At 47.9% G+C, this 24,675-nt stretch overlaps 2 protein-coding genes and 1 long non-coding RNA gene across 9 annotated transcripts in view; 1 reads left to right on the forward strand and 2 right to left on the reverse strand.

The window, feature by feature from the left end:
- BIN2 (bridging integrator 2) overlaps positions 1-639 on the reverse strand; it is a 31,922-nt gene extending 31,283 nt beyond the window's left edge. For 4 of the 5 annotated variants that reach the window (XM_022572139.2, XM_089920714.1, XM_089920715.1 and 1 more), the window contains exon 1: positions 512-639. In XM_022572139.2, the coding sequence (XP_022427847.2) occupies positions 512-592 (81 nt within the window). In that variant the 5' untranslated portion in view covers positions 593-639. The remainder of the gene's footprint in view (positions 1-511) is intronic. The other variant, XM_022572138.2, reaches the window with a different exon arrangement.
- Positions 1-14,499, forward strand: part of LOC149747999 (uncharacterized) — a 50,420-nt gene extending 35,921 nt beyond the window's left edge. For 2 of the 3 annotated variants that reach the window (XR_016394926.1, XR_016394927.1), the window contains exon 3: positions 10,850-14,496. This is a non-coding gene — a long non-coding RNA (uncharacterized LOC149747999). Of the gene's footprint in view, positions 1-10,849 lie in introns of all 3 variants that reach the window. The other variant, XR_016394928.1, reaches the window with a different exon arrangement.
- CELA1 (chymotrypsin like elastase 1) lies at positions 4,958-20,369 on the reverse strand. The gene is made up of 8 exons (XM_022571466.3): positions 20,027-20,369; positions 19,256-19,338; positions 18,007-18,107; positions 16,859-16,984; positions 15,962-16,098; positions 13,802-13,947; positions 5,919-6,068; positions 4,958-5,192 (listed from the first exon to the last, which is right to left on the reverse strand). Exons 1-8 carry the CDS (start codon positions 20,064-20,066, stop codon positions 5,175-5,177), a joined length of 801 nt encoding a protein of 266 aa, XP_022427174.2. The 5' UTR covers positions 20,067-20,369; the 3' UTR covers positions 4,958-5,174.
- Positions 20,370-24,675: the final 4,306 nt, after the last annotated feature.

A 24,675-nucleotide genomic window follows, 5' to 3' on the forward strand; every position in this document is an offset into this window, starting at 1 on the left:
CACCCCGCGGCCAGGCCGGGTCAGGTACTGAGGCAATTGGGCAGAATTCCTCTAGGCCTCCTGGACTCCCGGTCCCGCTAACGGGTGATGCTCGCTGGCAGGCCAGCTGGTCAGTACTGTCTTAGGACTCTGGGAAATGACCCTCTTTGAACCTTCAATTTCATCATCTGTAAAAACTACCACCTTCGCTGGGTTGCGAGGCCAAAATTTGCTACACAGCAGTCACCAACGTTAGTTCCTTTCTTTCCCCTTTTCTGGGTCAGCTTGGGCGTTGTTTAAGGTTCCTGAGAGAGGCCGTGGGAACCGTCTCCCAGCTTCCCCCATCCCTGCCCAAGACCAGGCAAAGCTCCGCTTTCTCTCAAATCTGCCTGTTTCAATGGAAACCCAGTCCCCGCTCGCGTTTCCCGAGGTCAATCGGATACCCCTGAGGGCGGCCCAGCCTCCCGGCCCCGAGCGCCCTGCACGCCCTGGTCGCCCCGTTGAGCCTCGGCCTCGGCTCCCGGCTGCCTACCTTCTCCTGGGCCCTGCTGAACTTCTTCTGCACCTGCTTGGCGAAGAGGCCGGCGGCGCCGCTCGCCCTGCCCTCAGCCATCCTGCCAGCTCCCCAGGGGCAGCAGGCCCTGGCCCGGAGCCCTGTGGTTTTCTCTGGGCCCCTGAGGAGGAAGCGAGGTTCCCGGCATGCCGCGCATCCGGTCGGGCGGGCGGGCCTCGCGACGCACACCCCGCCCCGCCGCCGCCTCGGGCTCACCCTGGGCTGCCCGAGGCTGCCTGAGGCCCAGGGCGCCTGGCCCTCACGGAGACCCTTGCAAGGCCCACTCGAGGCCCAGCCGGTGGCGCCCCGGGGCCCTCCCCCGAAGCCCATCCGGCTCCTGGGTGCGGCCCGGGGAGGGGCCAATGGGGCACCTGTGGGGCTCAGGCGGGGGCTGGGCCTGCGCCTGTTCCCGGGAGGCGGGAAAGGCAGGCCTGCCCTCAGGCGGCGCTCCAAACCCTCCGGCCCTGAGACAGAGGAACACCAGCCCCGTTGAAGAGTTTGCAAACGTGCGCCAAGACTCAGTGTACCCCGAGAGCCAATTAGCTGTAACCGATTAGCGGGGGTGTGTGTGTGGGGGGGATAACTGAAACAAGGGGGTAGAAAATACTGTGATTTCCACTCAGCAAGAGGGTTGTATAAGGGACTTCTCTGGTGGCGCAGTGGTTGAGAGTCCGCCCGTCAAAGCAGGGGACACGAGTTCGAGCCCGGGTTTGAGCACTGGACCGGGAAGATCCCACGTGCTGCGGAGCAACTAAACCCGTGCGCCACAACTACTGAGCCTACTCTCTAGAGCTGGTGAGCCACAACTACTGGGCCCCATGTGCCACAACAACTGAAGCCCGTGCTCCACAGCAAGAGAAGGCACCGCAATGAGAAGCCCATGCACCGCAAGGAAGAGTAGATCCCGCTCAATGTTCCAGAGAAAGCCTGAGCGCAGCAATGAAGACCCAACACAGCCAAAAATAAATAAATAAAAAGAATGTTGTATGGGAAAACGGGTTTGACTTACATGGGTATGTGTACCGGGTCACCAAGTAAAGTTTATTACTCCAGGGTGCAGTTTTTAAAGATGGAAACCCTCTACCAGAGAGGAGGTTGGCTCTGTCAACTGGAAAAAAAAAAAAAAAGCACAATCTAAAAGTTGAGAATTACGTTTTGTTTGGCGGACAAAACCGAGGACGTAAGCCTGGGACACGGCCTCTCAAGTAGCTCTGAGAGACTGCCGGGAAGAGGTAAGGGAGGAGCCAGGATATATAGGAGTTTTTGCAACAAAGACCAGGTTGTCAGAACATCAAAAGATTATGGTTAATTAAAGAAAACCAGATATCTCAAGTTAAGGAATTTGGCACTTTTCTATTTGTGGGAAGATGCAAGAGTCTGGGCTCACTGAAATCACTCCTTTGATATGCACCTCAGCTATCTGGGGCCAGTACCCTGTGTTTTCTCATCCTGAGTCTCCTCAGGGTAAACTGTTGGGGCTGGGGGTGGCTTCAGTGGCTGATGGCTTGATGGTCAGCATCCTGTTTCTCTCCTGAGTTCCCTCAGGGCTCACCACTGGGGGAGGGGGTGCTGTAGTGTGATGGCTTGATGGCTGCAACATCCTTTGTTTACTGATACGGCAGGCAACATTCTTTCACTCACAGCTCTAAACCTAGATCTGGTAGGGGTAGGCTGAGCAAAGGGGACAGAACTCCAGATCTGGACTTGAAAGGGAGGAACAACTGAGCTAGAAGTAGAAACAAGGATGCTTAGGAAAGGAGAGGACCTTTATTGAAAAAAGGCTGAGGATGAGGGTATGGAAGCCTGTGCTGGGGGTGGGGAGCAGATTTTTCTAGCTGGAGGAACTAGTACAGTGTACTAGATGGAGAGAGGATATCAATTGTGTAACTTGGGGTGGGACTGCTCAGATTATAACAGTTTCTTCTCTAGGTAGAAGGTCTCCAAATGAGTTACTCCCTGGGACTTCCCTGGTGGCACAGTGGTTAAGAATCCCACTGCCAACGCAGGGGACGGGTTCGAGCCATGATCCGGGAAGATCCCACGTGCCGCGGAGCAACTAAGCCCATACGCCACAACCACTGAGCCCATGCCACAACTACTGAAGCCCACACGCCACAACAAGAGAAGCCACCGCAATGAGAAGCCTGCGCACCGCAACGAAGAGTAGCCCCTGCTCGCCGCAACTAGAGAAAGCCTGCACACAGCAACGAAGACCCAAAGCAGCCAAAAATAAATTAATTAATTAATTTTAAAAAAACCTCAACTTAATCTCTAATGCAGAGAGGACCACATTTAAAGAAAAAAAAAAGAAAGAAAAAGAAAAGAAAGTAACTCCCTGACATGTTTGAGGGGATAGCTGGAAATTAGGACTCTGGGTTTGGAGGAACTGCTTACTCAAGGATTTTATAGTACAAGTAAAATTCCCCGAAAGAAAGGAAGAGGGACAAAATACACTTCCTAAGGACTGGCGAGGGAAGCTGGAGGTCTGAGACAAAATTGGAGGGCCTTCTCTGCTATTGTTTTTCAGGTCATTCCCCCAAAAAGGCATATTGCACTCAGGGTCAACCATGTGACAGGCATTGCTGGGTGTTGGGGAAGCCAAGAATAAATTTTAAAAATGTGATCCCTGGGCTTTCCTGGTGGCGCAGTGGCTGGGAGTCCGCCTGCCGATGCAGGGGACACGGGTTCGTGCCCTGGTCTGGGAAGATCCCACATGCCGCGGAGCGGCTGGGCCCGTGAGCCATGGCCGCTGAGCCTGCGCGTCCAGAGCCTGTGCTCCGCAACGGGAGAGGCCACAACAGTGAGAAGCCCGCGTACCGCAAATAAATAAATAAATAAATAAATAAAATGTGATCCCTGACTTCAAGATGTTTAATGTCTGGACGTTGAGGTAGGTTGTTAATCAGATGTTTATAATGTTATGTGCTTAATTCATTTCTAGAAATGGATACAAACATTTCAGGTAATAGGTCATTAGGGTTTATTCCGTTATAAGGCTAGCTGTGGGGATGGTCTAGAAGAGGAAAAGTGAGGAAAATGGAAGGACTTCACGTTGGGTGGGGAGGAGTGGGGGCAAGTGGGAGGACTGTGGTGCTGTGGGAACACTGAGGAGAGATGGCGATGGCAACAGGTGTGTCACTAGCAGAAGGAGGCTGACACCTGGGTCCCTGTCAGCAATCCTCAGCAGTGCAGCCCAGCCACTGCCTCCTAAGAAATTGTCTTCAGTGCCAATCCCTTGGGAACTGAAATTGGTCGTCACCAAATCATATAGTATTATTAGAGCAGGAAACATCTTTAGAAGTTAACTAGGTAGGGAAACTGAGTAACAGAAAGGGTTGGTGACTTGCCCAAGGTTACCCAGTTCCTCAGTGGCAGAAGTGAGTTGGGAATAAATGTGTCCTGTCTAGCCCAGCTTCTTTTGGTGTATACACTGTTCTAGAGGCCTCTGCTGACACAGCAGCCTATAAATTGCAAGACTGGTCTTAGCCAGTTTCTCCTGCTGTAATGTTAACTCTCCCGGTACCTCTTGTCTGGTCCTCAGTGATCGCTATGAAAAGCTACTTTTCACCCTCTTAGCCTTCTCCTTTCAGTTCCCTCTTCACTCTATCACAGGCCACTCTAACAGACTGAGCCCTGGCCAGGATAGGACAGAATTATCAGCTTCCCAGTTCTCTGTGGTTTATAGAACCCCGGATCTGGTTGCTTATTTTTGTCCAGCCTTGAAGTGCTGACTCATACTTAGTTTGAGACCACATTTTATTTTCCCCTCAACCCTTTCCTTTCTTTGTTCCTTATCTTCTTTTCTCCTTTTTTCTATTCTTTCCTCTCTGTCTCCTTTCTAATTTGTCACTTACGTTGTCTGCTGGCATCTGACCTACTTACCTAATCCGGTACTCCTATCTTTAATATATCCTTGTAGTTGCCATGACTCAGAACCTTGGGGTGAGCACTGTTCTAGGCACTGAAGGGAGAAACAAAAGAAGGACAAGCCTACAGTCTACTTGGGAGAGTCAGGGCACATTTCGTCACTCAGGAACATTTTAAAGCCCTCTGTGCCTTTGAATATAGCAAATATGTTTGGGAGGAGGGACAGATGGGCAGATTAATGGATGAGTAGGTCCTAACATAATCCAAAAAGGACAATGTAAGACCACTCTCACTTGGCTTAGTTTGTGAACTGATAGAGATGGCAGCAAATGGAAGAACGAGCCCAGAAATGTGGTGAAATCCAACTCAGGCCCTATAACTGCATTTCCACTAGAGGGCTTAATTACAAATAAAAAGACACAGGGGGCTTCCCTGGTGGCGCAGTGGTTGGGAGTCCGCCTGCTGATGTAGGGGACATGGGTTTGTGCCCCAGTCCGGGAAGATCCCACATGCCGTGGGGCGGCTGGGCCCGTGAGCCATGGCTGCTGAGCCCGTGCGTCCGGAGCCTGTGCTCCGCAATGGGAGAGGCCACAACAGTGAGAGGCCCGCGTACCGCAAAAAAAAAAAAAGACACAGGGTAATATATATATTCAATTTTATTTGCATTTCTGCATCTGGCTCAGTAGTCTGTTAGAATGGTTTTTCCTGGATGGCCTCAAGTCCTGCTGTGGATCTAAGAATCATCTTGGGAAGGCCGTTGGACACAAGAAAATGTTCAGTTGTTGGCAGTGACCTGAACGAAAAACCGGTTATATCCAGTCAGTAACTTCTGCCCACCTCCTTTCTTTTCCCTTCAGGGCTCCCAGCTGAGCATGGCCCTGTACTGGGTTTATGGGGGCGGGGGGGGGGGGCAGGAAGTAGTTCTCAGCTGTGTCAGGACAATTCAATGTTATAGGCACATACTCAAGGCTTAGTGTCAAGGGCAGACCTTGAACCGGTTGTGAGTCAAGGTTCATGCCACAAGACTCCAGAATGTGTTTGAAGACTGGAGGGTATAGGTGGGATAGCTGTGAGGCTCTACCACCAGGTCAGTGTAGGTATAGTCTCACCTAACCCTCAAGCATTGTTTAAGGTGGTAAAACCTCTTGGCAAAGGGTAAGAACTGGTGGAGGAGAAGGTTAGTGCCTCTTCCCTCGCCCAGGAGAGGGAAGCCATTTTCCCCTTGGCTTTGACTTTGGACAGCACTGATATGTACCTGGTTCAGACCTGCTGTTGCCACCACCCACCTTACCCTAAGCAGTAAACAATACAGTGAAGCATTCTTAGTGGGTGTGTGAAGTGGAACTCAGGACGGCAACGTTATCGAGCGAAAGTACACTATGGAGGAAGGGAAAGGAGTAAACATTTGAATGCGGTGAGGAAGAGGATGGCTTCCCCTGCTTAACTTTTGCTCCCCAACCCAGCCAGTGCTTGGGTCTCCAGGTAACCCTATTTCAAACCATCATTTGAGAGGACTCACGTTATTTATCCAAGAGATGTAAGCAGAGACCCGAGTGAAGACTGTGGGCTTCCTGGAGACATTACAGGCCAGGCTGGACACGAAGCTGGTCACACCGTGGACAGTGTACCGGCCATCCACCAAGCAATGAAGGGGACCTCCAGAATCACCCTGTGGAGAGGAGAAGCAGTGTCCTAAAACTCCAGATCTTTTGATCTTTGGGCCTTTGTTTCTGCTTACACCCACCCACCCCCATCTCTGTTTGTACAATCCTGTACTGTTTAAAAGCTCCAATTAAGATCCCCACTTCCTTCATATCCCCTCAATCAAGATGAACCTCCTCTTCCTTTCTAAACGACCATAGCACTTCTTCCTTTCTTTTGTAGCACTCATGTCATGTTCTGCCTTGTGTTTTGGTTTCATAATTTGTTTCTGTCTCCCACGCTTATCTGTGAGCTTCTTGAGACAGGAACTGCATCTTACTGATATTTTCCTCTCCACGATGCTAGCATAGAACTTTGAACATCTTAGGCTTCAATAGCTGTTACTGACTTAAATTGAACCTGGCGTGAGGGGAATAAGTTGTTCTAATGATTTATTTATCCCCAGCATTCAGACCAACGGGTCTAATTAGACTTAGCCTTTAGACACAGGGTAGGTAGTCAAAACATGTTAAACTAAACTGGCGTAAAGAGAAGAGAAAGGGATGTATTGGGTAGTGGTTACGTGCTCGGGCTTAGAATCAGACAAACCGGAGTTTACAGGCTGTGACCTTGACGCTCGTTTCCTTACTCAGTTCCCAGAATGTCAGTTCTGTGATTCCAGACATAAAATTGGAAGATATTTCTTTGGAGAATCTGACCAGCTCAAGAGGGAAGATCTAAAGATACTAACATTGGAAGTCCCCCAATGAAATGGCCTAGCCAGATCCCCTGACAAAGCAGTTCACTATAGATGAACACCACCTAAGGCTCAGAGCTACCTATCAGCTCTTCACTGTCCGACTCTGAAATAAGAGCATATGGTCAAGGATGACCAAACATCTGAAGAAAGCCTCAATTATAAAGATAAAGGGGCTTCCCTGGTGGCGCAGTGGTTAAGGATCGCCTGCCAATGCAGGGGACACATGTTCGAGCCCTGGTCCAGGAAGATCCCACATGCCGCAGTGCAACTAAACCCGTGTGCCACAACTACTCAGCCTGCGCTCTAGAGCCCACGAGCCACAACTACCAAAGCCCGCACGCCTAGAGCCCGTGCTCCACAAGAGAAGCCACTGCAATGAGAAGCCCGCGCACCGCAACAAAGAGTAGCCCCCGCTCACGGCAACTAGAGAAAGCCCTCGCGCAGCAACAAAGACCCAATGCAGGCAAAAATAAAATAAATTTAAAAAAAAATAAATAAAAATTTAAAACCTCCTTATTTAAAAAAATAAATAAATAAAGATCAAAACAAAGAGAAAGAAATAAAAAATGAAGGCAACCAAGATTATGCAGGGAGAAGAATATAAACAACAAAACTATGATTAATATTGCATCCATGATACAAGAACAGCAAGCTATTAGAGCATTCAGAAAACAAAAAGAGCCTTTGGAAATTATGATAGTAGAAATGAAAGACTGGGTTAGGAGATAAAGCGGACAAAATATAGAGAGAGAAAATATGAAAATAAGAGGACCAATTTAGGAGGTAGATGTGTGAATAATGGAAATTCTAGAAAGAGAAAATAAAAATGGAGGGGAGGAAATGATCAATAAATAAACATTTTCAGAAGCAAAGATCTGGAGTTTCCAGAATGAAGAAACCCACTAAGTGTCCCTCAAAATGAATGCAGATAGACCCATACCAAGATACAGAACAAGAGAAGATAAAATAGGTCACTTATAAATTAGTGGAGAGTTTGGGGCTAAACTGGTGATAAATTGAGTATACATTATACAAATTTGAAAAGACAATTATTAACCCCAGGGAAAACAAAATTATGCAGGGAATAGCATTTTACATAATCATAATAAATACTAAATGTTAATTTAACCAAAATTATTTGGGGAGGTTGTGGGTGCAGATAGAAAAGTTCATGCTGGGGGCAAGTATATATGTGTAAAAGGAAGAGAGGTTGCACATCTTACATAATGCCTGAGCTGAAAAATTAAGTGGCAATATAAGTATATGCTTTTAGAGAGGTGGAAGTAGACACTGAAAGAAATCAGCTGAAGAGTTGAAAGTGGTCCCCTCTAGGGAGGGAGAGCTTGAGGTGGTAGAAGGAACACTATGACTGTTCTTTCCCACTATTAGGCCTCATCGTTTTATTGGCCACCTTAAGCAGTTTAATACACATAGCGTCAATAAAAATTAAAACTTAAAAAAAGAAGAACTAGGGAAAGAGACCAAAAGTTCAAATTGCGGATAACTCTTTTAAAAAGGAAATAGCTGTACCCCATCCCAACTATGTTTAGGAAAAGAAGATGCTTCCTTTAGACTATTGTACTCAACACAAAACAAAACAGTTTAAATATCTTCCACTCAAATTCTAATAGGGGTTTGATAGTATTTCTAAGCTAGAGGAATGGAAGGTAATTGAATTGTATATCATACGATTTTCTTAAGCTAATTGACCTGAAAAGAAACAAAGACTGTAGCGATGGGGGGTGTGGCTAAGGACATTAGGGCAGAAGGAAGAGCTGGGAAAGAGCTCGGTGGGAGACGGTGGATTGAGGTGAGAGGGGCTTAGTGAATCCACTCTGAGGAAAAGGGCTGGGACCCAGAAATCTGAAAGCCCAGAAAACAAAGACACAATATTTGGGAAATTCCAGTGGGAAGAGACCTGGCGACACAATCGCTTCAGAGAATTGCCTATCTGGAGTGGCAGCAAGGAGAAAAGTACTCTAGTTTTTCAGAGTTCAAGGCCTTGAGAGAGAGCAGAGGAAAGTGAATTAAACTCTGAAAGGTTAAACCTTAAGAGGTTATAGGTGAAGGTGGCTGGTGAGGACCTATAAGAGCTTGACTTATGTGTTCATCTTTTTTTTTTTTTTTTGCCCCAACTTGCAGATAGGGTTCCCAGGATATAGGACTTTTAAGTTTTGACACTGGTGTGGACAAAAAAATGTTGCCTGCCATGTCAGTAAACAAAGAATTTTGCCTTCCATTCTGGGAAACAATGAATGTTGCCCGCCATCAAGCCACCAGCCACTGCAGCCACCTTCTACATCCTGAGGGGATTTCAGGATGGAGAAAAATGATACTGGCCCTAGGTAGTTACGATACACATCAAAGGAATGATTTCTGTAAGCCCAGACTCTTGCATCTTCCCATACACAGAAAAACACTAAAATCATTCACTTGAAATGTCTGTTTCTTGTTATTAGCAGTAATCTTTGATGGTTGTCTCCATGTTTTTTTTTCAGCAAAAACTCTAATATATCCTGGCTCCTTCCCTTACCTCTTTGGAACAGTTGCTCAGAGCTGTCTGAGAGGCTGTCTCCTGGGCTATAGTCCTTAGTAAGATCACTGAATAAAACATAACTCTCAACTTTTAGGCTGTGCGGTTTTGTTTTGTTTTCATTTGACACTGGGGAAGTCCTGGGAAAATTGGGATGAGTTGCTCACCTTACTTCCGTAGTTCTAAATGCTCACAAAAAAAAACCCTTTAGGGACTTCCCTGGTGGTCCAGTGGTTGGGACTTAGTCTTCCAGTGCGGGGGTAGGGGTGTGGGTTCGATCCCTTGTTGGGGAGCCAGGACCTCACATGCCCTGCGGCCAAAGGGCCAAAACATAAAACAAAAGCAATATTGTAACAAACTCAGTGACGACTTTAAAAATGGTCCACATCAAAAAAAAAAAAAAATCTTTAAAACAAACACACAAAAAACCCTTTAATCTTCGATTCTACTATTTCAGCCAGCCTACCAGCCTCCTTCTCCACCTAGCTTAGAGCTTGCATTTGATCTACAGTCTTGTCTTTATGTCCCAATAATGCATGAAAACCCAGCCCTGGATTAATCCATTCCCTACAACTAGATCTTTGAATGGAGTGAATCATATATCCATTATGATTATTGCATGGTCTCCAACCTCAGCCTATATCAGTAACATCATGGAGGCCAGTCTTTCTAAACCCATTCACCTTAATCAGTCCAGACACAAACAACCCTTGTCCCTTCATTTTCAGCATTTAATCTGACTCCTGGTTCATGAGTAAATAGAAGCAAGATTGCAGAACACCTGCCAACTTCCAGCTACCCAGCCTGCATTCTCTTTCATGTCCATGCACATTTTTGTGTCCCTCTTCTGTTCAAGGCCAGCTCCACCTGTGCTCTTGGTTCATCTCTTCCTTCTCCTCTGGGATCTTGTGTCATCCATTTTTTCCCTCTCTCCAACTCTACAGGATCCTTTCCTCTCTGCCCAGAAACACACTTAATTTTCTTCCCTCTTAAAAGATCCACCCCCTCCATGACTGTCATCCTCCTTAAAGCTACCAGACTTGTAAAATTCCTCACTTTCATCCAAGATTCTTGAAAGAGTATTCTACGTTCTTTGCTATGTTTCTTTCTTTCTTTTAAATTGGAGTATAATTGCTTTACAATGATGAGTTAGTTTCTGCTGTACAACGAAGTGAATCAGCTATATGTATACATATATCCCTCCCTCTTGGACCTCCCTCCCCCCCCATCCCACCCATCTAGGTCATCACAGAGCACTGGGTTGAGCTCCCTGTGCTATAGAGCAGGTTCCCACTAGCTATCTATTTTACACAGGGTAGTGCATTTATGTCAAACCTAATCTACCAATTCATCCCACCCGCCCCTTCCCTGCCCCCTGCCCCATGTCCACACGTCTGCGTCTCTATTCCTCCTCTGCAAATAGGTTCATCTGTACCATTTTTCTAGATTCCACATATATGTGTTAATATACGATATTTGTTTTTCTCTTTCTGACTTACTTCACCCTGTATGACAGACTCTAGGTCCATCCACATCTCTACAAATGACCCAGTGTTGCCTCTTCATTCCTTACCCTTCAATCAAGCTTCTGCCCTCACCACTCCACTGAAACTGTTCTAGCTGTAGTTACCAGTGACCCGCCAACTGTGGAAGTAGCCACTTTCAGTTATCCGCCATGGCTCCTGGCTGCAATGCATACTATGTGATGATGTATCAGAATTTCCTGAGATTTTGTGAAACCTTTATTTACTATGCTTTTCTCTTATCTCTTTTTTAGATCCTTACGGGTTCTTTGTCCTCCAACTATCTCTGAAGCACTCAAATATTTATGTTATCACAGTTCTTCCCCCCAGCTCACTGTTTGTTGTTTTTTTTTTTCCCCTCATTCTACCACTTTTCCCTGGGGGAGGTGGGGATGGGGGGTGGGGGACTTTGAGGGATCTCATTTCCCGTTAAGCTTATCTCTAGCCTAGCTTTCTCCTTCAGGCTCCACTCTCTTTATATATAGTTTCTTACCAGTTAACTATAACTGAATGTCCCACTGGGATCTCAGACTCAACTTGTCAGACTCAACCTTCCCTCCCAAATCCTATAAATATTGTCTCATAGAGGCAACAAACACCTCCCCCAAATCACTTAAATCAGATGCCTGGAAGTCATTCTTGGTCCTCCTTCCTCCTCTCCACTGCCCTAATTCGGGCCCTCAGATTTCTTGCCTAGATAATTGCAAGAGTCTCCTAAGCCGTCTCCCTGCTAATTTTGCTCTCTTCAAAAACACGCTTAGGGCTTCCCTGGTGGCGCGGTGGTTGGGGGTCCGCCTGCCGATGCAGGGGACACGGGTTCGTGCCCCGGTTTGGGAAGATCCCACGTGCTACGGAGCGGCTGGGCCCTTGAGCCATGGCTGCTGAGCCTGCGCGTCCGGAGCCTGTGCTCCGCAACGGGAGAGGCCACAGCAGTGAGAGGCCCGCGTACGGCAAAAAAACCCCCAAAAAACATGCTTACCTTGTCATCAGAGAGTGCTTCTAAAAGGCAAATCTGATCATGCTGTTCTCCGGTTTAGAACTCTTCAGTGGTTTCCCAGTGCCTAAGATAAAGGTTCATGTCCCCCAAGCATGACATTTGAAGGCCTAAGTCGTGTGGCTCCTACCTGTCTCCAGTGTCATCTCCTGACATTCCCTAGTATGGTAATAGTTTATGTTCTAGCCCAGAGGTCAGCAAACTTTTTCTGTAAAGAGCCAAAGAGTAAATATCTCAGGCTTTGCAGACCAGTCTCTCTTGCAACTGTTCAACTCCGTGAAAGCAGCCATAAACAATATGTAATGAACAAGTAAGGCTGTATTCCAATAAAAGTTTTTTTTAACGAACACTGAAATTTTATATTTTTCATGCGCCATGACATATTATTCCTTTCTTAATTTGTTCCCAACCATTAAAAAATGTGAAAAACATTCTTAGCTCATGGACCACGTAAAAACAGGCAGCAAGCTGGGCTTGGAGGCTGTGGGCCCTGACCTCTGCTCTAACGGTAGGGAATGCCCTATAATTCTCTATGTGTTCTAGGTTCTTGGGCTATGCCTTTCTTCATGTTCCCTCTCTCTGAATATCTTTTCCTCTTTTTTTGCCTGGCTTTCTCCTATTTAAGCTTTATGACTCAGTACAGGCTCTAGTTTCTCAGGGAAGGCAAGTCTTTTCCGACACCAGCAGGCAGAGATAAGTACCTATCTTTTGAACTCCACTGTGTTTATATTTATCTTTGTATCTTTCGTATCTTTCATACAAAGACGAATCAAACACAGTGCCTAGTATTTAGCAGATGATCAAGACTATTTGTTGAGCTGCATTAAGAAATCTGCAAACTTATGGTCACCAGAGGATAAGGGTGGGGGAGGGATAAATTGGGAGATTGGGATTGACATATACACACTGCTATATATCAAATAGATAACTAATAAGAACTTGCTGTATAGCACCGGGAACTCTACTCAGTACCCTGTAATGGCTTATATGGGAAAAGAATCTAAAACAAAAGAGTGGATAAATGTATATGTATAACTGATTCACTTTGCTGTACACCTGAAACTAACACATTGTAAATCAACTATACGCCAATAAAAATTAAAAAAAAAAAAAGAAATCTGTAAGATGGTGCATTGGTGATCGATCTTGTCTAAATAGAAGATGATTTATATATATACTATTATAAAACTATTTTGTGCACTTTCCCCTACCATATTCACCTGTATACATTCTGCTATCAATAATAGTGGGTCAAAAGGGTGGTGGTGGAAGAGCTATAAGAAAAATTGGGGTTGATGGGAGGGGAGCTAACTTATACACAGTTACAACCACCACTCCAGGCCTAGCCCCATGGCAGCCATTAAAAATCTAGGGCACAGGGGCTTCCCTGGTGGTGCAGTGGTTAACAATCTGCCTGCCAATGCAGGGGACACAGGTTCGAGCCCTGGTCCGGGAAGATCCCACATGCCGCAGAGCAACTAAGCCCGCGAGCCACAACTACTGAAGCCCGCGCGCCTAGCGCCTGTGTTCCGCAACAAGAGAAGCCCATGCACTACAAGAAGAGTAGCCTCCACTCGCTGCAACTAGAGAAAGCCCACACATAGCAACAAAGACCCAACGCAGCCAAAAAAAAAAAAAAAAAATTTATTAAAAAAAAAAATCTGGGGCACAAATAACTTCTAAAGAACACTCACATATACCAACACACAAACTTTTGAGGTGGGAGAGGGCAACAGGCAAGATGAATTTTAAGGTTCCTTTAAACTTGGAGATTCTGTGAATATAGACATAGTAGCACAGAATCATTCTCCTTCAGATGCTAGAATACAAAGTTTAGTCTGTACATAGGGGTGTGAGTAGGTGTGAAATAGGTGAGTAAAAGGTGGGGGATGGGAAACAGAGAGGGGAGGGACCTGGGGTGAGACTTCTGACACTTCCCGCCTGTGTTCACCTGGCATCCAGAGTGAACTCCGTCTCCTCCAGCGCACACCATGGTATTCTTCACGGTGGAGCCCCAGTAAGAGGAGCTGGAGCAGGTGGCGTAGTCCACGGTGGGCAGGTAAGCCTGCTGCAGGGTCTGGGCCAGCTGCCCATTGGCTGAACAGGACACACAGCATTGGAGGTCAGCCCCAGATGCTATCCAGGGAAAAAAAACCTTCCACACCCGGCTAAACCTTCCCAAGCTCTGATGAAAGCTGAGGTCAGGGCAAGTTCCTTTTCTCTGCCCATTGCATGTCATAGATCCTCCTTTTGTCTCTCTTTATATAAAAGCTACAGGCACCTTCCTTTAAGGAGTCATCCTTGACTACTGTTCCCAGGTTCCAAACCACTAATCCTACGCCTGCCTTTTTTTTTTTTCATCTCATGGATACCTTAATTAAGTAACTAGAATGGTCTTATTTGTTAATAACTTATCTGTCCTGCTCCCTCCTTACACTGTAAACCCTGTGAAGCAGAACTGGGACTATGCACCCTTGTTTCCATTTCTTAAGAGCTTTCCTTTATCTGCAATTTTTTTTTTTTTTTTGCGTACGTGGGCCTCTCAACTGTCGTGGCCTCTCCCGTTGCAGAGCACAGGCTCCGGACGTGCAGGCTCATTGGCCACGGCTCACGGGCCCAGCCGCTCTGCGGCATGTGGGATCCTCCCGGACCGGGGCACGAACCCGTGTGCCGTGATTCGGCAGGCGGACTCTCAACCACTGAGCCACCAGGGAAGCCCTATCTGCATTTTTTGACTTTTCAAAGCTTTTGCACATGAATTACTTCTTTGGATACTTACAACAATCCTTTCATGTTATATATAGATCAGGAAATTGAACTACAATGACATTGAGTGAACTGGGAGCAGAGCTGGATTAGAAGCATGCGTCTCTCTCAGCCCCAGGTTTCCCCAGTAGACTGGCTGCTCCCAGCAAGGCCTTGCCTCCCCTCCAGAGCTCAGATCCTGTCTGATGGCTGACAGCCTTCTGTGCCAGGCCTGCTGTCTCTACCCTTGTTAACTATCTCTGCTCATAGCCTCTCCCACCTTTCCACGTCATCTAATGACTTTTCCTTCCAGAAATCTTCCCATGATTGACCGGAAGAAGCTGAGGCCTCCTCTGCCTCGACTCCTCTGGACCTGCAGCCACCCCTGGCTCATTCACTCCAGCCCACAGCCTATAGACTGTCTATGAAGGCAGCACGATGGTGTCATGACCACCAAGGCGGAAGCCAGGATACCTGCCTTCTGGCCCCAGCTAACTAGTTACTAACTAGTCATGTGATTTTTTTTTTTTTTAATATTTATTTATTGGGCTTCCCTGGTGGCGCAGTGGCTGAGAGTCCGCCTGCCGATGCAGGGGACACGGGTTCGTGCCCCGGTCCGGGAAGATCCCACATGCTGCAGAGCGGCTGGGCCCGTGAGCCATGGCCGCTGAGCCTGTGCCTCCGGAGCCTGTGCTCCGCAACGGGAGAGGCCACAACAGTGAGAGGCCCGCGTACTAGAAAAAAAAAAAAAAATTATTTATTTGGCTGTGCTGGGTCTCACTTGCAGCACACGGGATCTTTGTTGCCGTGTGAGAGATCTTCTTTGCAGCATGAGGCATCTTTTAGTTACGGCATGCGGTATCTTTTAGTTGCGGCATGCGTCATCTTTTAGTTGCAGCATACAGGCTCTTAGTTGTGCCGTGCCCGATCTATGTTCCCTGACTAGGGATCGAACCTGGCCCCCTGCAATGGGAGTGCAGAGTCTTAACCGCTGGACCACCAGGGAATTCCCTGGTCATGTGATCTTGAACAAGGTCTTTAATTTCTTTCTTTTTTTTTTTTTTTAAGGTCTTTAATTTCTTTGGGCCTCAGTTTCCTTATGTATAAAATGAGAGGCTGGTAACAAAATACTCTCTGAGGTAAGGTGTCTATCTTTTTTTTTTTTTTTTTTTGGTTATAAGAATCTGAGAATTTCTGACTTGACTATTCCATGGCTTGTTCTTAGCTTGATTTCATGAACCAGTTATTTTATCTCTGATTCCTGGTCTTTGGCTCTGAACACCTAGGACCACAGAAAAAGTGCCCCAGAAGCTCAGCTACCTAATCAAGATCCATGTGGTGGATGGTGCCAATGTAGGCGACTTACTCATGGTCCTGCCCCAACCTGTGATGTAGCAGGGGCTGTTGTTAGTCAGGATGGTTCCCTCCTTTGGCAGAACACCCAGCTGGACATAGCTGTTGAGGGTAACATTCTGGGCCAGGCTCAGCAGGGCGATGTCATAGCTGCGGGAGGAAAGGAGACCGCTCGCTTGCAGGACCAGGACTTCCTTTAAGTCAGCATAGGGACAAGCCCTTCCTAAGCCTTGTGTGCCCATGGAATTGGAAACCAATGACTTCGAAGAAGGAGGGGACTGACTCTCCACGACTCAAATTTGAGGAACTACGCATTTGGATTGTAGGATATTCTACGTTTAACAGCAGCCCCTGCTGGTGAGGTCTCAGCATTGTCGCCTAGCTCTGGTCTGCAACCCAGGGGGGAGTGGAGCTCGCTTCTTTCAGTTGTGAATGGGGACTCGGAAAGGAGCAGAGTGCTTTAATCTTCGTAGCAGAGAAGAGTTCTCAGAGGAGAAAGATGTCAAATGCTCTGCAGAAATATCCGAATTACTTGAACCCACGCTATAGAATTGGCTACCATCTTAGCTACTTCCTTTCCAAAAGTTTACAGCTCAGTCTTACAGGAGTTTTCTCATTGTGAGATTCATTTTAAGAAATCTACTTTTGCTGATGGAGTCTATTCCATAAAATGAATAATAACTAACAATAAAAACAGGAACATTAAACTCTGCAGAGGAGATTCAGGGGATCCAATCACGCAAACCAGCGTAGATCAAACAAATCCCCAAAGATCTTCAAACATTCTCAAGTCCTCCAACATCTTAATTCTCAGAGTCCTCCTGGATGAATGGGAAGGAAGCCAAGACCCCATGGCTGGCCAGTCAGCCCTCCACCTCCCAGCCCCAGGTCAGCCCCGCCTTGCCCCTACCCTGCAGCCACATTATTGCTGTTCCAGTGGGGATGCACCTTGATCCTCTGCACGCTCACGTACTGCTCGGTGCCATCGTTCTGGCTCAGGTTGTGGTCTCCAACCACCACACGGAAGCTCATTTGTCTGGAGGGAGAGAGGGAAGCCCTGAGTGATCCTTCTTTTTCCCCTCTTAGAGAAAAGTTGGGAAGCCATCTTACATCTCATCTTTAGGACAGGAATCCATCTTATCTGGCCCAGGCAGTGGAAGGATGGAAAACCCTGGAAGATGAGGAAGTAACCAACCCTCTCATCCCCAATTTGGTAACCTGTGGAAGTGACAAAAACTACCATCAACTTCATGTTCCCAATTTACTAAGCTAAACATCAGAGGCTGAATATCTCATAACTTGGGAGAGGTGTGGTCAGCATAAATGAAATAATGGCTCTCAGCCCATAGAGGGATTTCGAGGGACATATAAACTTCTAGACCAGTAGCAGTAGTTCTTTTGTTTTTAAAATTTTTTTGGCCACACCACATGGCATGCGGGATCTTAGTAACCCCCCGACCAGGGATTGAACGCGTGCCCCCTGCATTGGAAGCATGGAGCCTTAATCACTGGAAGTCCTAGACCAGTAGTTCTTAAAGCATGGTCCCTGTACCAGCAGCATCAATATAACCTGGAAACTTGTTAGAAATGCAGATTATCAGGCCTCAACCTGGACCTTCCTATCAGAAACTCTACTGGGCTGGGCCCAGCAATCCGCGCCCTGCAGGTGATTCTGATCCATGCTCAAATTTAAGAACCACTGCTCACGATAAACATGAAAAAATGGTTACCAGTCAGGCGTTGACTAGGCACTTAAATATTTACCTACCTAATTCTCACAATAATTCTACAAAGTAGGTAGAGATAAGGGAGGGAGAGCTTGGAGAGCTAAGTAAGCCGTCCAAGTTCACATAGCTAGAAGAAGCTGGGACAGGAGGTGAACCTGAGTTTGCCTGACATTATAGTTTGTACTTTCCATTATATCCTACTATCTCCCCGCAGGCCGCCCAACACCTCTTTAAAGTCTTGCCCTGAGCAGTCAAACATACATATTCCTCCAGAAGGACGAGACTCTTCCCCTCCCAGGGGCTCAGAAAAGCTGGCCTTTGTTTTTCTCACTTGTCCACACAGTGAGCAGCTGTCATCACCCAGTTCCGTCTGATGAGGGTCCCTCCACAGATGTGAAACCAGGAACCTCCAGACTGGTACTGGAGGGAAATCTAGATGGGGAGAGAAGAAAAGAGGGATAGGTTGGTGATTCTTGAAAGGCATTGACCCCAGCCATGTGTTACCTCCTTAAACTCCTGCCATACCTCAAAACATCCTCCAACTTTCTGGGCTAGAGATGGCGAATTGTTTTCATTTGACCTTTTGCTATTGGGGCTACCTGGAGTAGTGGTGAGAAGGGGCGTGTAGATGCCCCTGGGACCAGCAGAAAAGAGTGTTCCGTCGTTTGGTGATGTTTGCTGTGTACATGGAAGGGGGAGTAAAGACATACACACACAGTGCATTCAGCATCGTTACCCTATATTATTGCAAAGGGCCAGGAACCCAGGTCCTTCTACCTCCATTCCCTCTTGGGAAGGGAATGTAGCCATGGAATTGCTCCATCACCTAAGCCACAAACTTAGGTCCCCAGAACTCCCCTCCGAAGTTTTGAAGATACACCCTGTCCCCTCACCCCAGCAGATACTTAGAAACACCACCGGAGTATTCATTTTTATCAGCTCATGCCTCCTCCTTCATTGCCTCATATCACACAATAGCTCTACCCCTGAAAATTGGGGCACAAACTTCTGTAAATTGAATTTAATTCCAATCGCAGTGATTTCTCTCAAAGTATGGCTATTCACCAGTGAATTTGCCAGTTTTACACTTTTAGAATTGCTTAAATCACAGCCTAGCTGCCCTATTTTGAAAGTGGAAACTCTTTAAATAGCCAAATGAGCAACGTGCTCCATTTGGGGGCAGAGGTGTGTTTGCAGGTGTGACACGAATTGCGTGGAGTGGGGTGTGTGTGTGTGTGTGTGTGTGTATGTGTGAAGGTGTGTAGAGTCTGAGGTGTGGGTCTGGCACACAGTCTTGCTAGTGTGGCACAAGCGGTATTGCTGGGAGTGTAAATGTGGTTTGTGTTTGGGTATATGCCTGGGAGAGTGAGTGTGGTTGGTGTTTAAATCCTTTCCTCCAAGCCTTTTGCACTTAGAAAAAAATTCCTAAGCCTCGTCCCATTCATCTTTTAAAGCTAGAATCCAGGCGGTTGGAGAGCTTCCTGTTGATAAGGATATACACAAACATACATAATATTGCATATCAGGACACGGGCAACTCTTATTTCGTTGGCAGTCTGGGGCTGTGAAAGAACACCCACCTGAGAGGGCCAAGAATGCCTCCGGGCCTCAGTCCCTCCAACTACCCGGGCGTTGGTTTCTGGAAAGTCCTGGGCACTATGTCCTTTGTGGGGCAGAAGAAAAGTGAGTGATGACTAAGCATGGGGTCAGCTCAGGGTGGGAGGGCGGGTGGCAGTTGTGCTTTGTCTGCAAACTCACAGTTCCTCCCTAGCAAATGAGGGGCCCGGCTGTGAGTTCTCTGAGCCCCTTTTGAAAGCAGATAAGTCTAAGTGCCTTCTGCTTTTCTGCTTCCCCTACGTGTCCCCAGAACTTTGGCATGTTACAAGGACCCATCTCACATTGCCGTGCCAGGCCCCAGAGGTTCCTCATGGTCTCAGCCTTGCTTAGGGTCACCCCTTGGCCTGAGGTGACTCCCCGCTCCCTACCCCCCACCCCTGACCCCACCCTCCCCCTCCCACACACAGCGCTTTGGCGGGATTCTCCAGGGGGCAGGGACAGCAGTGCACATGCCACCAGATGCCCGCTGAGGATGTCTTCCTGTCAGTGGGGTTGGTGGGGAAGCCCAGGGCTCTGGAAGAGGCTTCTCTCTGCTTCATGGCTCAGGGGCCTTTCAAGCAGAGGCCCCCGACCTTTTCTATCATGGGCTCCAGGAGAATAAAGTTTTCGCTAGACTCACAGGCAGGGTCTCCTTCCCATCCTGGGATAGAGAGCAGACCTGGGCTTAAGGAAAGCTTTCCAACCCTCCTGCTCAATCTCCCTCCTACAGAACTCCAGCCAGATGACCCACTTACCATGAAGGACCAGCGTGGTGAACACCAGCAAGCGCAGCATGTTGCTAGCAAGTAGACCACTGCCCCCTTGCCACGAACCAAGCCCTCTTTAATCTCCGCTTATCAGCAGCTTTGCTGACCTTCCTGTCAACTGGCAGGGCTGGTTGGAAGGCAGGGAAAATCACAGGTGATAATGGAAACACAAATGAAAAGGTTTCTTTTTAAGTAAAAGAATTTGTCTATGAACAAAGACAGAACAAGGTCAGGGCTGAATTAATAATCTCTTTCAGCTGAAAAGCATCCAACTAAGTCTTTTTCAGAAATAAGATGGAACAGCACAGTGAGATCAGCTCGGTGCTTTGTGACCGCCTGGAGGGGTGGGATAGGGAGGGTGGGAGGGAGACACGCAAGAGAGAAGAGATATGCGAACATATGTATATGTATAACTGATCCACTTTGTTATACAGCAGAAACTAACACACCATTGTAAAGCAATTATACTCCAATAAAGATGTTAAAAAATATATTAAAAAAAAGAAATTAGATGGAGAGCCAGGACTGGCATTTCCCTTGGGATGCTCCACTTGCTCGTAGCCTGCCACCGTCTCACTGCCCTCGGGGGCACTGTCAGTGCAGAGACCTACCCTGTGCACCAGGGGCTGGAGGCATGGGGGGCTGGAGGAGAGAAGTGTGCAAGGAGAGCAAGAAGAAAGAAGAGACAGCAAAGAGGGAAATGGCACGTGCCCCCAGGACGCAGACAGTGGTGTAGATGCAAGGAGACAAAAGCAGAGTAGCTGCAGTGGAGAGAATTCTGATGGAAGAGGGTACTAGTGAAACTGTGCACCACGGGTTGGGACTTGAACCTACGCGGCTGGGCCTCGAACCCGGCCAAAGCCCACAGTCTGCCAACTGAGATCACACACCTGGTTTCAGGACTTAATGAAGCTCAGGTTCTTGATGTCTTATTGCAGAAAGGATTCAGTGAGAGATAAAGTGATAGGTAAGAAGTGGATTTATTTAGAGAGAAACACACTCCACAGACAGAGCGTGGGCCTTCTCAGAAGGCGAGAAAGGCCCCAGAGTATGGGGTTGTCAGTTTTTATAGGAGTGGGTAATTTCATAGGCTAATGAGTAGGAGGAGTATTCCAACTATTTTAGGAAGGGGCGGGGATTTCCAGGAATTGGGCCACCGCCCACTTTTTGATCCTTAGGGTTGGTCTTGGAACTGTCATGGCACCTGTGGGTGTGTCATTTAGCTTGATGTGTTACAATGAACGTATCCTGAGGCTCAAGGTCTAGTGGAGGTCGACTTGTCTGCCGTCTTGGACCCATTTGGTTCTAATAAGTTTATGTCGTGTCCTCTGGGCTATGTCATTCTTTCAAAGGTTGTGCTCTGCCCTCTTCCCTCCTGCTTCACTAGGAAACAGGTTTGGGGAGACTCATCTGGAGAGCAGATAAAAGAGAGCTCCCAGAGAAGGAGAGCGTTGGTGAGAAGAGGGAGCCCTCAGGATAGGGAGCTAGTCTGCGTGCTATGAGGGTAGAGAGCAGGGCAGGAGTGTCCTGCAGGAGATGAGAGGCTCTGGCCATCAGAGTCAGGAGAGGGGGATGGAGGGAGGTGCCGCGGGCCTTGCGGTGGGTAGAGAACTTTGGGTTGGGAGGTCCCAGAGCAAGGACTGTGGGTGGAGCTGCGACTTAGGCTGAGAGAAGCCAGAAGCCCAGGGGGAGGCAGGCAGGAAAGTATGTCAGTTCACCTGGGGGCTTTTGTTGCCTAGACACTCCAGAATTCAAGTTTCAAGCCTGCAGGTGTGGGAGAGGCCTGGAAAAGGCTGAGGAAGGAGTTCTGTACAGACGGTCACCTTTTCAGGTCCTTGAGCTGCGGGGGGTGGGGTGAGGGGGGTGGGGAGGGTGATGGGTGGGAATTGCACTAAGGGCTCCCTCTCCAGCCCCACCCCCAACATTCTAACCCAAAGGAGACCCCGGGGGTGGGGGGGGGGGAGAGTTGAGCCGGCTGGGGAATCCGGGCCTCCTTTGTCATTCTCCACCCGCCCCCCCACCCCCACCCCCCGTGGCCTCCTCTGGAAAATAGGGAGACAGCTCTAGCCCCCAGGATCAGGAGTCCAAGGGGAGGCTCAAGGGCCTCTTAAAGGTTACCCCTCCACATCACAGACTCCAAAGTGAGCCCTTGAGCGCAGGGTCAATATCACATCCATCGCTGCACCCTTGGCGAAGCCTTATCTGTATTTGCTTAAAAACCAAACTGTTTAGGATTGCACTTAATGCTCCCAAGCCATTGAGTAATCTACACACCCAGCCTCATCTCCCACGCTGGTCAGACTCTTTTCCTCCTCTTAGGGTGAGGTGTAGAGGAGGGCTTTGGCTTTCATTCTGAGGCACTGCGTATTTTCCAAGAGGAATGTATCCTTTTGAAATAAACACGGGCACAAAAATAAATGTACAACGATGTGGATTCTAGTGCAGTCTGTCACCAAACTTTGTGTAGCTTGTCATAAAGTTTGTTGCAAAATTGGGAAAAACCCAAGTATTCATCAATAGGGGAAGGTTAGAGAAATTGGGTTTAATCATATTAAGGAATACTACCCAGCTTTAAAAAAAAAATTTATTTATTTGGTTTTAATTTTGGTTGCATTGGGTCTTCGTTGCTGTGTGTGGGCTTTCTCTAGTTGCGGTGAGCGGGGTCTACTCTTCGTTGCAGTACGCGGGCTTCTCATTGCGGTGGCTTCTCTTGTTGTGGAGCATGGGCTCTAGGAGCACGGCCTTCCGTAGTTGTGGCTCGCGGGCTCTAGAGCGCAGGCTCAGTAGTTGTGGCACACAGGCTTTGTTGCTGTGCGGCATGTGGGATCTCCCCGGACCAGGGATTGAACCACCAGGGTTTCACCACCAAGGAATCCCAATACTATCCAGCTTTTAAAAAGAATGAGTTAGACTTAAATGACCTGACATGAAAAGATGTCCTTGGTATATTAAATGAAGACATCAAGTTTCAAGCAATATGGTACTCTGTGTGTGTCTTTATATATTATGTATATTCATAGAAAAAGGGTATAGAAGGTTTATACCTGGAAATTATTACTTTTCTAGAAGTTATTACTTCTAGAGAATGAATCAATGGGTATGGCAGTGTCGTGAGGATCAATTTCACTTTTTCTTTTTTCGTAATTTTTCGGCCATATCGCATGGCTTGCAGGATCTCAGCTCCCCGGCCAGGGATCTAACCCGTGTCCCCTGCACTGGAGGTGAGGAGTCTTAACCGCTGGACTGCCAGGGAAGTCCCTTATTTTTGTAATTAAAAATAAGAATATAGGGCTTCCCTGGTGGCGCAGTGGTTGAGAGTCCGCCTGCCGATGCAGGGGAAGCGGGTTCGTGCCCCGGTCCGAGAAGATCCCACATGCCGTGGAGCCATGGCCGCTGAGCCTGCGCGTCCGGAGCCTGTGCTCCGCAGCGGGAGAGGCCACAACAGTGAGAGGCCCACGTACCGCAAAAAAATATAAAAAAATAAGAATATATTCTGGGACATTTATCTATTTTTGGCAATGGCGCCAATACTCTTCAAGTGGGAAATAGATCCCCAGAGGAGATGAGCCACGCAGTGCTAAGGGGAGAGAGGTTCCTGGAGCCAGGAGATAGTAACACAGGGCTAGTTAGCATCAAGATTTTAAACAAGACTTGGGCGTCCCTGGTGGCGCAGTGGTTAAAAATCCACCTGCCAATGCAGGGGACACGGGTTCGAGCCCTGGTCTGGGAAGATCCCACATGCTGCCGAGCAACTAAGCCTGTGAGTCACAACTACTGAGCCCGTGAATCACAACCCCTGAAGCCTGCACGCCTAGAGCCCGTGCTCTGCAACGAGAAGCCACTGCAACGAGAAGCCCGCGCACCACAACGAAGAGTAGCCCCCGCTCTCCGCAACTAGAGAAAGTCTGCGCGCAGCAACGAAGACCCGACGCAACCAAAAATAAATAAATAAATAAAAAAGATTTAAAGCAGGACTTAAGGTTTTAGGTTAGCCTGAGAATGGTCAGAGGGGTGGATTTTAATAGTGCAGATGTGGGGTTAGGGCAAGGCTATCCTCGGCTAAGGGGAGGCCAAGAAGCTGGTTTCTTGAGTCCTCCCACCTCCCTGTTCGTGCCCTCTCCCTCTTCTTGAGCACCTCTCTTCCCTAGTCCTCCCTTCAGCCCCAAACCTGCTGCATCTCTCAGTCCCCGTGGGTTACCCTTAGCTGACCGCCCTTGCGAGATGCTCTGCTGCTGTGTGGTCGGGGTGAGGAAACTGAGCACCACAGCAGGGCTCCTCAGTTGGGCATGCAACGTGAGATTGGGCTGGAGAGCTCTTGAGTGATGCTATAGAGAGTATGAGCGATATTAGGATACATAGCAAACAAACAGTGCCTGGTAAATGTTTGGATGTTGAATGCAACCAAGAGTAGGGCTAAGATTGGAGTTAAGGACTAAGGCTCCCTAGGATTTACTGGACTTATTAGCATGGCATTCAAAGTCTTTTCAGTTGGGCCCCAAGCCACTGTTCTACAGGGCCGACTAACCCAGTAAGCACAGCAGGTACAGTGCCTGAGGCCCACAATACTTTTTTTTTTTTTTTTTTTTTTTGCGGTACGCAGGCCTCTCACTGTTGTGGCCTCACCCATTGCGGAGCAC

The sequence above is a fragment of the Delphinapterus leucas genome, chromosome 11, assembly GCF_059928025.1.
Source record: "Delphinapterus leucas isolate spDelLeu-1000000601 "Yukka" chromosome 11, BTC_Dleu_Yukka2, whole genome shotgun sequence".
NCBI classification, from domain to species: Eukaryota; Metazoa; Chordata; class Mammalia; order Artiodactyla; family Monodontidae; genus Delphinapterus; species Delphinapterus leucas.